This window comes from Mauremys mutica, chromosome 6, assembly GCF_020497125.1.
Source record: "Mauremys mutica isolate MM-2020 ecotype Southern chromosome 6, ASM2049712v1, whole genome shotgun sequence".
Lineage (NCBI taxonomy): Eukaryota > Metazoa > Chordata > Testudines > Geoemydidae > Mauremys > Mauremys mutica.
This window is the reverse complement of record NC_059077.1, coordinates 131,002,444-131,016,969: the sequence shown is the minus strand read 5'-3', so window position 1 is coordinate 131,016,969 and position 14,526 is coordinate 131,002,444. Positions and strand designations below refer to the sequence as shown.

At 48.4% G+C, this 14,526-nt stretch overlaps 1 protein-coding gene across 1 annotated transcript in view; it reads left to right on the top strand.

Annotated features, from left to right (window-relative positions):
* Nucleotides 1–744: 744 nt before the first annotated feature.
* The window catches only part of B4GALT1 (beta-1,4-galactosyltransferase 1), a 63,155-nt gene continuing 49,373 nt past the window's right edge, over nt 745–14,526 (top strand). Inside the window, exon 1 of the mRNA XM_045020984.1 lies at nt 745–1,061. Within this exon, the coding sequence (XP_044876919.1) occupies nt 818–1,061 (244 nt within the window). The 5' untranslated portion in view covers nt 745–817. The remainder of the gene's footprint in view (nt 1,062–14,526) is intronic.

Below are 14,526 nucleotides of genomic sequence, written 5' to 3'. Positions count from 1 at the left end.
AATTTGTGGCTCCACCTCCATGTCTCAGGCTTGTCTACCCTTAAAATGCGACAGGTCTATAGTGCCTCAGTGCAGACACCACCTGTGCGGATGGGAGGGGTCCCCTCTGGCCTGGGGATCCACCTCCCCAAGAGGCGGCATCTGGGTGGATGGAAGAATCTGTCCGTCACCCTAGTGCAGCGTCTACACACGGACTTGGGTCAGTTTAACTATGCTGCTCAGGGGGTGGGTTTTTCACACCCGGAGCAGGGGCTGGGTGGAACTCGTTTTCCAGCACAGAGCAGGCCTCAGGGGCAAACACAGCTCCACCTCCGACCCTCTCCTCTGCCACTGGCCACATCCTCAGTGCCTCTCGCCTGGCTTTCACGGGCGCCCGGCACTCCCCTGGAGGCGGGGGCGCGCAGGCCCCCAGAAGCACTGGAGGTCACGCCCTGCCCATCACCATCTCCTCGAGCCTGCTCAGGGGACGTCTCCAGCCAGGTGGCTTCACCTCTGCCCCCCACGGAGACGTCACGCCTGGTTCCAGCCCCCCATCGCCGCCAGCACGACTGCGACCCTCCCCCGGGCGGGCGGGCGGGGGTGTGTGGCCGGCGGGGCCCGAGCAAGGGGGAGGCTCCCCGAGAGCGGCCGCGCTGGGCCCCATCTCCCGGCCGGGCCGTGGGGGCGGCTCCTCGGCTCGCTCCGCCCCCGCGCAGCCCCGTCCTCCGCCGCCGGGGGAGGAGCCCGGCCCGGCCCGGCCCGGCGGGACTCCGGGAGGCGGGCGCGGCGCGGCGCAGCGCAGGGCCGGGGATGCGCCCGCGCGGCTGAGCGCGCCAGCATGAAGGAGGCGCAGGGCGGCGGGGCGCTGCCCGGCTCCTCGCTGCAGCGGGCCTGCCGCCTGCTCGTCGTCTGCTGCGCCCTGCACCTCTCGGCCACGCTGCTCTACTACCTGGCGGGCGGCGGCGGCGACCTGCGCCCGCCGCGCAACCCCGAGCCGCCGCCGCGCAGCCCGCGCCCGGCCAACAGCTCCCGCGCCCCGCCCGGGCCGCCGCCGGACTGCCCCGACCCGTCCCCGCTGCTGGGTAAGCGACCCCCCCAACCCCCCCTCGCTCGCTCCCCCCCAGCCCCCCGCCGCCCTGGCAGGCAGCGAGAGGCCGGTCCCAGGGGCTCCCCCCCCCCCGGCGCCGCGCTCCGGGCCCCCGGCTGTGAACCCCGGGCGCGCTGGGCCCCGGGTGCTGGGCCAAAGGGCAGGAGGCGTCGGGCTCGTGATTCCTGTTACAGTCTCTGGACGTGGTGAAACGCGGGTGAACGCGGCTTTGGAATTAATTATCTCATCACCTATCCCCACCCCCCCTTCAGTTCTCCGCTCCGAGCTCCCCTTTCTACAGGCACAACGGGGTGAAGCTCAGCTCAGCTCAGCCCCCTCCTCGTCTCTCCTTCCTCTGCCCAGCGCTGGGTCATTGTCTGCCCGAGGAGTTTTACCCACGCTTTTCATCCTCCGAGCGCCTGCCCACGTCCGCTATCGGTGAAATGGGGATGCTAGCGGATTTTAAATACACAAGGATGAGACGAGACTAGCGTGTGGTCAATATTTTACTCGTGTCACAATCAGACAAATATAGGAATCCATATCAAGCTTATGTTGAGAAACTCCTTAAAATGAACAGACACGTAAAGGAATAAATAACAATATACTGACGTCAGTGTTAGGCCTTTCACTGTCCCACCCAAACCAAAGTTACCTGCTCCAAACAGGCCTGGGTCCTGAGAGCGATGCTGAGCCCCGCTTGTCTGAGTGGCTGCAGCCTTATTCCCAAGTGCCTGTTCCTACTGTGTCTTCCATGAGGTTTATTTGTAACCATTGTAGCTCACCTCGGTTACATAAACTCAGTGGAAGCTGTTCACCCACAAAGTGGAAATTGAGTTTGTTTCATCTCACTGTAGAAAGGCAGCATATCATAATACCTATTAAATGCTACCTGGCTTATTTAATTTTCAAATAATAGGAAGTTATGGGCGGTGCTAAGGACACTAAAAATTGTTTCCCTGCTTTTCATGACCCGTTTCTGGTTCTTTACCTTCAGATTAAGAGCTGTTCATGCTACTGATACAGCTGTCGGGTGACCTGGCTCTGACAGGATTATACCCCTAACCTGCTTACACCATTCTAATGTGTAGTGTAGACAGGGTCTTACCCACTGTCCTGGAAGTTGGGACCCTTGTAGTCAGAACAGGACCCCTGATATGGCTGGGTTTGTAGGGTAAACAGATCCTTAATAGTAATATTTAGAAGGCTGCTGAAAAGCATGTTGTGTTTCAAGATGGCATTTTATTTAAAACGATAATAATAGAATAACTTTGAAAAAAAGTAATATTACACATTGGAGAAGTCCTTGGCTCCAAATACTCTTTCAGTAACAATTGTGTGCTGCTGAGAAGAGAGCAATTAAAAAAAATTATGAATGACTTATGTTTATACATACCTTACCAGAATTCTTCACGGTAGTCTTAATGAGATGCTGGTGTGAGAGACTTTACAGATAGAGTATTTTTTCCTCTCAGACTTATAAATATTTTACTTAGTCTTGTACTTAGTGTTTCACCATCATACTGCTAGGGTTACTATTCAGTTTCCTATTACAGATCCACAATTCTTAGGACAGTTGTGGTCTTTTGTTTGGGTTCTTGAATGGGGTGGGGAGGCTTAGTGGCTTTTATTATTATTATTTATGTATTATTTTATTTTCCAAAAGTGTTATTTCTTGATTGTTCCCTTTAACCAGTGTTAGTAGATTCTAGCTAATTCTCTATCTGCGAATCCATTCAAAACCTGATCGTTTTCACCAAACCCCCCAGCATGGAATTCTTCAAATAAAGGTTATGAAGTGTTATCATAAATAAATATATTGAAGCAACAATGGTCAGAGTGAACACAGTCACATTTGGGAGGCAGCATTAGTGTGCCTTTGACATAGGGTGACCAGATATCAAGTGTGAAAAAACGGGGTGGGGGAGAATAGGTGCCTGTATAAGACAAAGACTCTAAGATCTGGGCATCTGGTCACCCTACTCTGACTTCTAAGACTTGTTAATCTGCAGTAAAGTTATTTGCTTATCTAAATGTTTGCAGGATTGTAGCCCAGTGATGTTATAAAACATCCAGTTGTTCTGCTGTACAGCTCCCTTACTTTGCATATTAGTGTGAGATAAGAAAAATGTGAATTCTCTCTGCTGTCCTTGGATTTCTGGCAACGTGTTATTGTTTAACAGCTGCTGCTAGAGGCCAGATACTATTTGAAACTTAAATAATGAAGCTTGATACATTGACCTTGTAGTGCCTTTTAGATGATTACATATTACTGCTGGGTAACCGAAGGCATTTGTGATGTGAAGATTAGAAAGAGAACCTGCCCTGTTACTAGTGTGTTATGTTTACGCACAGACTCTTTTTAACCAGAGATTTTTAAAAAAAAAAATGCTTTTGAGAAGCTTTATGTGGTTTTCAACATATGCAACTCTCAGGGAAGTTCTGAGCTGACCACTTACTGCTAAGTGAGAGGCTGTTTATGGATCAGCACATCTGCGTAACAAATGACTGGTTTGGAGGTGGTTTTGAGGTCACTAAAAGGAACTGTGTTCAGTGTTTTGTTTTTTGCTGCATGTCTTTCACTTTCTTCATCATTTAGAAACCAGTTGTGTGGCCAGTTCTGTGCTGTCAACACAAAAAGCACAAATCAGAGCCCTTCTGGAAAATGGCTTACCTTGACACTGTCTGAACTAGATAGTCATGCTAGGTTAAAATGCTCAACTGTCTATTGCCCCTCCGAGGAGCAGGTCAAATGCTTTCAAATGCATAGAATCCTGAGACAGGAAAGTGAGTACCTCCTGATTCACTGCACTCTTTTCCCTGCCTCAACCAGGAAGCTGCATTGTCAGCCATTTTAGTCCGCGTTTTATAAATACTAGTTTGTATGCCATATTCACTGCAACTTACTAAATCTGCTTGCTTCCCTATTAGGAAGTAGCCACTTTGTGTACAGTGTGGCAAGGGAGGTAGTGTGTGTGCTGTGAATTGTGGGGTTGGTTACCTGGAAGGACTTGCCTGGTTGTGACGTAAGGACTATCGGTGCCACAGCTTAACAGTTTTACCTGAAGTATGCGCAGTACTGCTGCTCTTCCCATGGACGGACAATGGCATGTGGCTGCATGTCCATCAGACTCTCTAAAGGCTGTAGTGTAGCCAGGGACAGAGACCAAAGAGCCTGGTGGCACATGGGTGGCTGGAATTCTTCCTACCTGTTTAGATATTGGTCGCTTGGATGAAATTAGCCATTGTTCTGCGGTATTCGGAGGAGGGCGAAACGCTTATACTTATCCCATCAGCGCGTGAGCCGGGATCCGCGCGCCCAGCCCAGCCCGGCGGCGCCCTGCACAGCCCACTCAGGCGGGCAAATGCCGCGCCGCCCTGGGGAGACTCGGAGGAGCAGCAGCAGGACCCCTTCTCCCTCCCTGCATCCTGGGCCCCGCTTTCCTCCCTATCCGGTTCCTCGGGAGCCCCTCTTGCCACCGCAGCCTGGGCTCGGCTCCAGGGGACGAGGCTCTGGCTGTCCAGCAGCAGGGCTCTGTCCAGGGCCGGCTCCCAGCTTTTTGCAACCCAAGCAGCCCTGGAGTTCTCTGTCCCCGACAGGCGCAGGGCCGCGGCTTATCTCCGGCTTAAGCCGCGACCCCGTGCCTGCTGGGGGCAGAGATCACCGGTGCCCACAGCCTGCAGCCCCGGAGAAGCCGGAGAGAAGCCGCAGCCCTGCGCCTGCCAGGGACAGAGAACGCCAGCGCCTGCAGCCCCGGAGTTCTCTGTCCCCGGCAGGCGCGGGGCTGCGGCTTCTCTCCCCTGCTGGGCACTAGGCGGGCGCACATAAATGCCCCGGCGGGTGCCATGGCGCCCACGGGCACTGCGTTGGGGACCACTGGTCTACACACTTGTACTGACCTGACCCCCTCTGTAGGCCGCTCTCTGTCGAGGGCGGGCTTCTCCCCTTGCTAGAACTGCTGCCTCTCATGGAGGTGGAGTGCCTGGACCGGAGATTCCCTCCCATCGGTGTAGATAGTATGGTCACTGAAGTGGTGCAGCTGCAGCATTTTCAGTGATGACCTCCCCTTAGAGAGCAACACTGGTATGCTCTGCAGCTCACACCCTGTAGTCCCCGCGGTGCCACAGTGTAAACAGAGCTGAAGTCAGGTTTCTCAAAAAATGTTAGTGGCCTCAGAGCACGACCACCTACTCTTGCTGGTGGCGGCAATGACAGTTTTTCCTAAATACTTAATTAACATGAACTGATAAAAGAATGTATATAACTGGCCACAGTGGCATTATATTTTTGAAGCTGCCTGTCAGTCTTACCAGTACCGTAAATAAATCCCCTTCAGTATTGTCTGTACATATAGAGGTCATCCTAGTTGCATCAAATGTCTATGCCTACCTTGCGGGGGAAGGAGGTGGGGTGTGAGGGTAGGAATGAGTTCTTACAGAGATCCGGTGGGCCGTGAAGGGAGGGTTTATTCTGTTCTAAGAGCTGAGTTACTTGGTGGGCACTAACCATATAAGCTTATCAGTTGTTGACAATTGTCAGTGCCGTTTGTGCTACTGAAATGTTCCTGCTTGCTTGTGTGGGCCCCATTCTGTTTTCCTCGCTGAACTGTCTCTTTCCATGGGCACAAGCTTTGTTCCTTCTTATCGATAAGCTGAACTAAGGCCTTGGCTACCCTTGAGAGTTACAGCACTGTTCGTGGCTTTATAGCGCTGTAACTCACTCCCCGTCCACACTGGCAAGGCACATACAGCCCTGTATCTCCGTGGCTACAGTGCTGCTTGTACTCCACCTCCCTGAGAGGAATAAAGAGTATAGCACTGCTGCTGCAGCGCTGGGGTGCCAGTGTAAACAGGGAATAATCTTAGTACGCTGTAACTGACCTCCGGAAGCTTCCCATAATCCTTTTAAGTAAAGGTCCCGCTCTTTGTTTTGTTGTGATGCCTCTCTTCGTTTTGTTGTGAACTCCGGGCTCCTGGAGCTGCTTATCAAAAAAACAAACACAGCCACCGTTTGCTGTGAATGAGCAGAGGCAGGCAGGGGGCTCCCTTTGGAACGCCCACAGCTAGTGTTTGCTGGGAGGGAGGGGTCTTGAGGAGAGAAGCAGCGTGGCGGGAGGGAGGGGAGGGTCCATTTCAGCGGCTGCTTATCTGGTCTGTGAGGGGAAAAAAACAAACAGCTGCTGTTTGCTTTCAGTGAGTGAGAGAGGGGTGGGGGTGGGGGTTGGAACTTGCAAGGCAGGGAGCTGACAGAGTGTCGGCTCCAAAAATCCACTCTCTCCCCCACACGTTCCCTGTCACACTCCACCCTTTTGAAAAGCACATTGCAGCCACTTGAATGCTGGGATAGCTGCCCATAATGCACCACTCCCAATGCCGCTGCAGATGCTGCAAATGTGGCCACGGCAGTGCGCTGGTAGCTGTCAGTGTGGACAGACTGCAGCGCTTTCCCTACTCAGCTGTACGAAGACAGGTTTAACTCCCAGCGCTGTACAGCTGCAAGTGTAGCCATACCCTAAGTTATCATGTATTGACAGAAACTATGTCCTTGCTTCTCAGCAGTTTCTGTCTTTTCTGCTGGCTGAATTTTAACTCCTTCCTGACAAGCCCAATGTTGAGAACTTTGGCTGTGACAGTGCCATCTATTTTTTCACGGTTTTGTTCACAAACTGTCATCAGATTAGGCCAGTTCTTGATATAGTGCTCAAAACAGCCCACTACTGAGTTCCATCGCACGTCTTGCAGGAGAGTTAGCTTGGTTTCTCCCACTTTTTTCAGAGCAGCTGCTGCAAAGTCGTTGTTACGGAAGTATTTCGCAGTTTCAACAACATTAGCCTTTATTTCTGGAACACTGAAGTCTTTAGCTAGGAGGTGCATCAAATGAGCACTGCAACCGTATGATTAGCTTGGGACTCTCTTCGAAATCTTTAATCTTTAAATCATCTTCTTCTCATCTTGGATACATTTGCAGCATTGTCTGTGACCAAGCTGCGTAGTAGACATTTGATTTTTTTTCCCACAGCTTGTTATAGCTGTTACTGCTACTTCTTGTAAGTATTCTGCTGTGTGTGCATTTCCTGATGTATCAATTGTTTCTGTAAGGAAGACATTCCCTTCTTCTGTTGTCACACAGGCACATATAACAGGATCATTGTGGACATTGCTCCACCAAGACTCAGGTTAACAATTTTACCCTCTAGACCTTTTGCACACTGCTCAATTTCTCTTTCATACACTTTATCCAGCAATTTGCCTGTGACATCCTGGTCTTAATGACTGAACCATGTTAATGAAGTCCCCATCATACGGAAAGGAGACTTTGTTGCATAAACAAACTGGGCAATTTTTTCAATTACCTCTTTTTGTAATCTCTTGGTTCTTATCACAAACTTCTCTATGGTTGTTTCTAGATGAAGGAGATTTTGTTTTCTTTTTGCTACAGGTGATATACTATGGCTATGTGACATATATGATGTGACTGAAACACTATCATTGGCAGATGACTCTGAAACTATAGAAAACGATGGTGACCTTGAAAGTGGATAGTCTTCAGAATCCTGTATGTTGAGGATGGTTTCTCCTAAACAAAATAAGTCAATGCAGTTATTTAATTATTATTACCATACTGCTCACTGCATTCACTGACACTCAGGGCTTGTCTACTGTGATAAAGTTCCTCCTCTGCCTTGGTGGGTCCTGCACTTATTGGCAGATTTTGCTCGCCTCAGAGATTCATGGCAGCCCTCAGTTTGGCCACTTCCTAATTAGCCTGTCTGTCTTAATTTGTTCCAGCAAGTTCCTGATTGTTCTGTAACTGCCCCTGTTACCTTACCCAGGGAAAAGGGACCTTCTTAATCTGGGATTAATACATCTCCCTTCTATCACTCTTCTGTAGCCATCTGGCCTAACCCTGTCACGGTACATTACCCGCAGGATCGACAGGCATCAGTTTGTAGTCTAGACATGATAAATCGACCACTGAGCACTCTCCCGTCGACTCTAGTACTCCACCAGAGCGAGAGGCGGAGTTGACGGGGAGCGTCAGTGAAGACACTGCGGTGAGTAGATCTAAGTACATTGACTTCAGCTACATTATTCACAGAGCTGAAGTTGCGTAACTTAGATTGATTCCACCGCGTCCCCTTCTCTTCCCCCCCCCCCCCCCCCCCGTTAGACCAGGCTATAGTACTACTTTAAAGGTGAAATTGTAAAAGGAAGATCTGCCTATTTCAGCTACTTATTTTTTTTATCACAACTGCATCTGAAATGATAGTACCATAGAGTAACAACTGTATTTTTTTGCTCAAACATGAGAATTCAAGAATAGTCCAGAAGGAAGACAGGGAATCCTTAAGAAAGAAGTATGAAATACAAAAGTTTACCAGCCTGAAGATCCTGCATGTTCAGACATGTTCCTTTCCTCATCTCCAACGCAGCTTCCTCCTGAGAAGGAACACTTCTCATGATGTTGTTTCATTTAGGCACCAGACCTTGTATTTCTTTGTTGGCTCTGTTTGCATTTTGCACGCGTGCCTGTTTTACCCACAGGTATAATAATAATATAAATAATATCTGGAGCTCTACCTATCTCATAGACCTGGAAGGGACCTTGAAAGATCATCGAGTCCAGTCCCCTGTCTTCACTAGCAGGACCAAGTACTGTCCCTGACAGGGTGGGGTTTTTTTGTTCTCCCCCCGGTCCCTAAATGGCCCCCTCAAGGATTGAACTCACAACCCCAGGCCAATGCTAAAACCACTGAGCTATCCCTCCTCCCAGGAAGAGGAACTTCATTAAAATATTCCCAAACTGGGTCTCTGCTACGGCCTGGTGCCATTATAGGTTTTCCCTTCTAGTGAGAGAATGGTATGGTAGATCTCAAGTCAATGAAGGCTACACTCAGAAAGACCTCAAGACTTCTGCAATATGCTGCTCAAATGGTTTCACTTTTGTTTCTACTGCCTGTCCCTCCTTCTCACATTTATCTCCAGACTTCTTCTCCTTGTCCAGATCTATTCCGCCCCCAACAATCTTCTATTCATTGAACTTTTTGAAACTTTGCACTTTTAGAGAGAGGTAAGGGATTGACTCTGATTACACAAATTTGCAGAGGGAAAATAGAGTTGAGGTCTGTTATTTCTCACCTCTCTATAGTATTTATTTATTTAAAAAACATTTTTGCTGTTAACAAGCCTGTTATCTCTGGACCCACAAATCCACAGTTTGAGAACTGCAAAACTAAGCATCTCTGATGATATCTTCCAGACTGAGCACTGAGTCCCATTGGGTAGATAGAAAGATTAACCTCAATAATCTATACAGAAGCCCCTGGATCCCCATAAGATTGAGTCCCTAATCAGTGAACTATTGGAACTCATTTACAAAACTTTTCTTAAACATTACATGAATATATTGTCTCATACTATAGAATTAGAATTTATAATCCCTATTCCATGATGAGATATCATTGAGCTATAATGTATCTTAATTCAAACTATCTTTAGATAAGTATTTTTCCTCCAAAAGCATTTTATCAAAAAAAATTGATTTAAATTTAAAAAAATTGTTTTTCTTAAATTAAAAAAGTCAATCATTGATTTTTATCCATCCTGCTCTCTCCTCTCCTCTTAGGACTCTTACATTTGGATGGTTTGGTGAGATTATTATGAGCTTGTCCTTCCCCGCTCCCCTCAAAAGAAAGGGGGCAGAGGGGGTGATAAGATCCTTGGGGAGAATAGTCTGTGTTAGGATAACTCACCATAAAATAGACACTTTGTCTTTTGGGGCCAGAAGTCCCTAACGTAGGTTATTCTTTTATATGCTACCGATCGATCCACCACATAAGCAGTTGATTAAAATAAATCAGTGAAAAGCCCTTTAATACAATTATGCATATTAGACGATCTCTGCTTGCTTTGCTTTGGGCAGTCGGGTGATTTATGGCTGGCACAATGGAAGTCATCATTTGCCAACGTGTTATTTGGTTTTTTTACGTTGACAGGGAGGTGAAAATGTTACTTTAATGTGTTTATAATGTAGTGAGGAAGTTGTGTTGGCATCATGGCCCCTTGCTGTAAAAGATTCATATCTCTGGTTACACCTGTCTTCCAAACCACGTTCAGAAATAGCACATGTTCTAGGTTAGTGCTGATAAGTTGTGCTTAGGAGCTGTTTGTTCCAGATGTTAAATCAGCTGACAGGAATTCAGTCATATTTTTACACAATCAGAAATTACTACTTTCAATACATTTCTGTTATAAAGTTATCAGGATGAAAAGAGATGATTTCATCAGAAGTCATAACACTGCCGTGTGCGTTGGAGTGATCCAGGAGGAGAACCGTGTTGTGACACGGTTTCTGCTTTGTGTCATGCATGTATGGGATTTGTGGTCGCGGCAGAAGAGACAATCAGCGACTCATCTTTAGGCTTTGCGGTTAACAGAAATAAAAACAACATCAAGGCCCTTGAGTTTGCTTGTGCTGCAGCCGTGGTGGAACTGAAGGCGTGCAGGTAATCAGCCAGACTGGGTATTGTCATGTAGTGTTGCTGACCATCTTTGTACTGCAGTAGTGCCCAGAGAAGCTAGGGCCCGATCGTGCTAGGTGCTATGCGACTACCCAGTGAAAATCCAGGCCATGGCCTAAGGAGCCTACAGTGGAAGGGCCTGACACTTGAGTAGGTTGTGTCTGTGCACACTGCTGTGCCAGGCAGAGCCCCACTGACCTCAGTGGGCCTGCAAGTGGATGCACTCAGTTACAGAACTGGGGACCAGTGATTTCCCTACACCCCCCCCCCCCTGAATTTTCCCAACACCCCCCCCCCTAGTTTTGTGAGCTAGTTACATACCAATTTAGTGACTGTTTGGAAATCTGAATTTAAACTGAAACATTAATACACACTTTAAAAGCTTATACAGTGTATGATAAAATATGTGTATCTGAAAAAGTATAATAGGTTTGAAAAGTATGAACATAGACTAGCTTCCTTGCTTCCTTATACAGCTGTTGTTTTTTATGATGTCAGTGCATTCATTTCGGTGATGTTGGCCAACCTAATAATTTCAAATGCTGATTTGTAAGCAAAGTCTAAGGCTATGGCAGCGCTTTGAAGCGCTAAGTGTAGTCAAAGCGCCAGCGCTGGGAGAGAGCTCTCCCAGTGCTGTCCGTACTCCACCTCCCTGTGGGGAATAACGTACAGCGCTGGGAGCCGCGCTCCCAGTGCTGGGGCTTTGACCCCACTGGCGCTTTGCAGCGCCGCAATTTGCAGCGCTGGAGACGGTGTGTTTTCACACCCTGCTGCAGCGCTGCAAATTTGCAAGTGTAGCCATGGCCTAAATGAGCTCTCCCTGACAGCTAGTGATGAGCTGGGGGCTAAGGCTTCAGGGCCAGATTATATTTACATTCACACCTAATCTACCTAGGTATGCAGCAAACAGAGCTGTGTTGTCCAAGTGATAGATTTTGGCTGGGGTTGGATTACAAACCACTTGAATGTGGGGGAAAAAGGGATGAAATGTTGTTCTTATTGTATGAGTAAAGGGCAGTAGAACTGTGCTTAGCCTGTGATGATTTGAAGGCATCAAGAGTTAAGCCTGGTCTACACTACGCGTTTAAACCGGTTTTAGGAGCATAAAACCCATTTAACGCTGCACCCATCCACACCAAGAGGCCCTTTATATCGATATAAAGGGCTCTTTAAACCGGTTTCTGTAATCCTCCCTAACGAGAGGAGTAGCGCTAATATCGGTATTACCATATCGGATTGGGGTTAGTGTGGCCGTAAATCGACAGTATTGGCCTCCAGGAGCTATCCCACAGTGCACCACTGACCGCTCTGGACCGCAATCTGAACTCGGATGCAGTGGTCAGATAGACAGGAAAAGCCCCGCGAACTTTTGGATATTTCCTGTTTGCCCAGCGTGGAGCTCCGATCAGCACGGGTGGCGATGCAGTCCGAAATCAAAATAAAAAAAGAGCTCCAGCATGGACCATGCGGATGTGATCGCAGTAAGGGCAGGCAAATCCGTTCTATCAGCGCTCCGTTATAGAAGATGAAATTCAGAATCATTTTTAAAAATTCTCCAGACAGATGCCATAGCAGGGACTCAGCGCACTGCAGCGTGACAAGCGTAACGGAAAGCCAAAGAATCAAATGGACGCTCATGGACTGGAGGACTCAAGCTATCCCACAGTTCCTGCAGTCTCCAAAAAGCATTTGCATTCTTGGCTGAGCTCCAAGTGCCTCTAGGGTCAAACAAACAGTGTCCATGGTGGTTCAGGGCATAGCTCGGCAATGTACACCCCCCCACCCACCCCAGAAGTAAAAGGGAAAAAATCCTCTCGTGACTATTTAACATGTCACCCTATCTTTACTGAATGCTGCAGATACACGCAATGCTGCAGCACTCAACACCAACATCCTTGCTCCCCCCCCGCTATGGGTGGCTGATGGTGCAATATGACTGGTATCCGTCCTCATCATCATGAGCTTTTTGGCACGTGGTGCAGTGCAAAAGGACTGGTAACCATGCCGACTAGCATCTGTCAGGTCCCCCAATGTCATGTGCACCTAATTTTTCATGGTAGATGGTGCAGTATGGTTGATAACCGTCTTCGTCATAGCAACAGGGGGCTGAGCTTCATCAGCCCCCACCCTTCATGTGTAAAGAAAAGATTCAATTGCCCCTGGACTAGCAGCAGGATGCTGGGCTCCTCTCCTCCACACTCCTTAATGTCCAATCTGGACTATCATAGCAGCTGGAGGCTGCCTTCCACTCATTTCTCACTAACAAGTCACTGTGTCTTATTCCTGCATTCTTTATTACTTCATCACACAAGTGGGGGGACACTGCTAGGGTAGCCCAGGAAGGCTGTTGGAAGAACGGAATCAACAGGTGGGGTTGTTGCAGGAGCACCCCCTGTGAATAGCATACAGCTCATCATTCCTGCAGGATCTGACACAGAGCAGCTGTGCTCTCTGGTTGTATGATACAGTGGTTCTCTAGGACACTTGCCCATATTCTAGGCAGGACTGATTCTGTTTTTTGATACCATAAAGGAGGGATTGACTCAGGGAGTCATTCCCAATTTTGGCTTTTGCGCCCCTGGCTAAGAGCAGCCAGGGGCACTTATGACAGCAACAGATGGCGCAGTGCAAAAGGACTGGTAACCATGATCATCTTTTTACCAATTTATGGATTGGTAGATGGTACAGTATGGTTGATAACCATCTCTGCTGTCATGCAAAAGCAAAAGCATGCTGCTGTGTAGCGCTGCTGAATCGCCTCTGTCAGCGGCATCTAGCACACATACGGTGACAATCACAAAAGGCAAAACAGGCTCCATGATTGCCATGCTATGGCATCTGCCAGGGCAATCCAGGGAAAAAAGCCGCGAAATGCTTGTCTGCCGTTGCTTTCCCGGAGGAAGGAGTGACTGACGACATTTACCCAGAACCACCCGCGACAATGATTTTTGCCCCATCAGGCACTGGGATCTCAACCCGGAAATTGCAAGGGGCGGGGGAGGCTGCGGGAACTATGGGATAGCTAGGGAATAGCTACCCACAGTGCAACGCTCCAGAAATCGACGCTAGCCTCGGACCGCGGACGCACACCACCGAATTAATATACTTAGTGTGGCCGCGCGCACTCAATTTTATAAAATCTGTTTTACAAAACCGGTTTATGCAAATTCGGAATAGTCTCGTAGTGTAGACGTACCCAGAGGGTGGGGACCTGTCCCTCTCCACTGTTTAAAGACAGAGCTGATTAGGCTCCAATAGATAGTCTTTTGTTCTGTTAAGTGACCACTGCAGTTGAAATCACTGACAATCAGGTCTAAGTGCTTAGTCCTGTTGTGGGGACAGTGTTCCTGTGGGTACAGTGTTTTTGTATAAGAGACAGCCCAGACTGCACTAGCAGCGAGGTTCCCGCACTGAGAGCTCAGCTGAAATCACTGAGAGCTGGTGGAACCTCAAGAGACCAACTCACAGAGGTCACAGTGGTAGGTGACAGCAGAAGGTGACTGTGCAGGGCCATTGGCAACAGAGCGGTGGAGTGAATGGTGGCACAACGAACAGCCGTGGCCAGAGCAAACTGTGCCTTTTTGTCCCCCACCTGGAAGGTGTACTCACGTGAAAGCACCTCTGAACTCTGAGTCTCCACTGACTAAGGACAACACCAGTGAGTGGAGTGGTGGAGGGAAAAGTGAGGGGCATGTTAAATAAACATTTGTTTGTTGGACTATATTTTAGTCACTTTGCTCCAGAATGCTGGATTTGTGACTGGGAATGGAAACTTATATAAATATGTTTCCCAGTAGGCCAAGATTTTTAAAATGCAGTATTTTCCAAGGTTGTTATCTCACATTGTTGCTATCTTGGGAGGTCATTATGTTGGGGAGTTTCTGTACTAAACATTTTTATTATAATTAATTTTTACATAAGAATGGTCATACTGGGTCA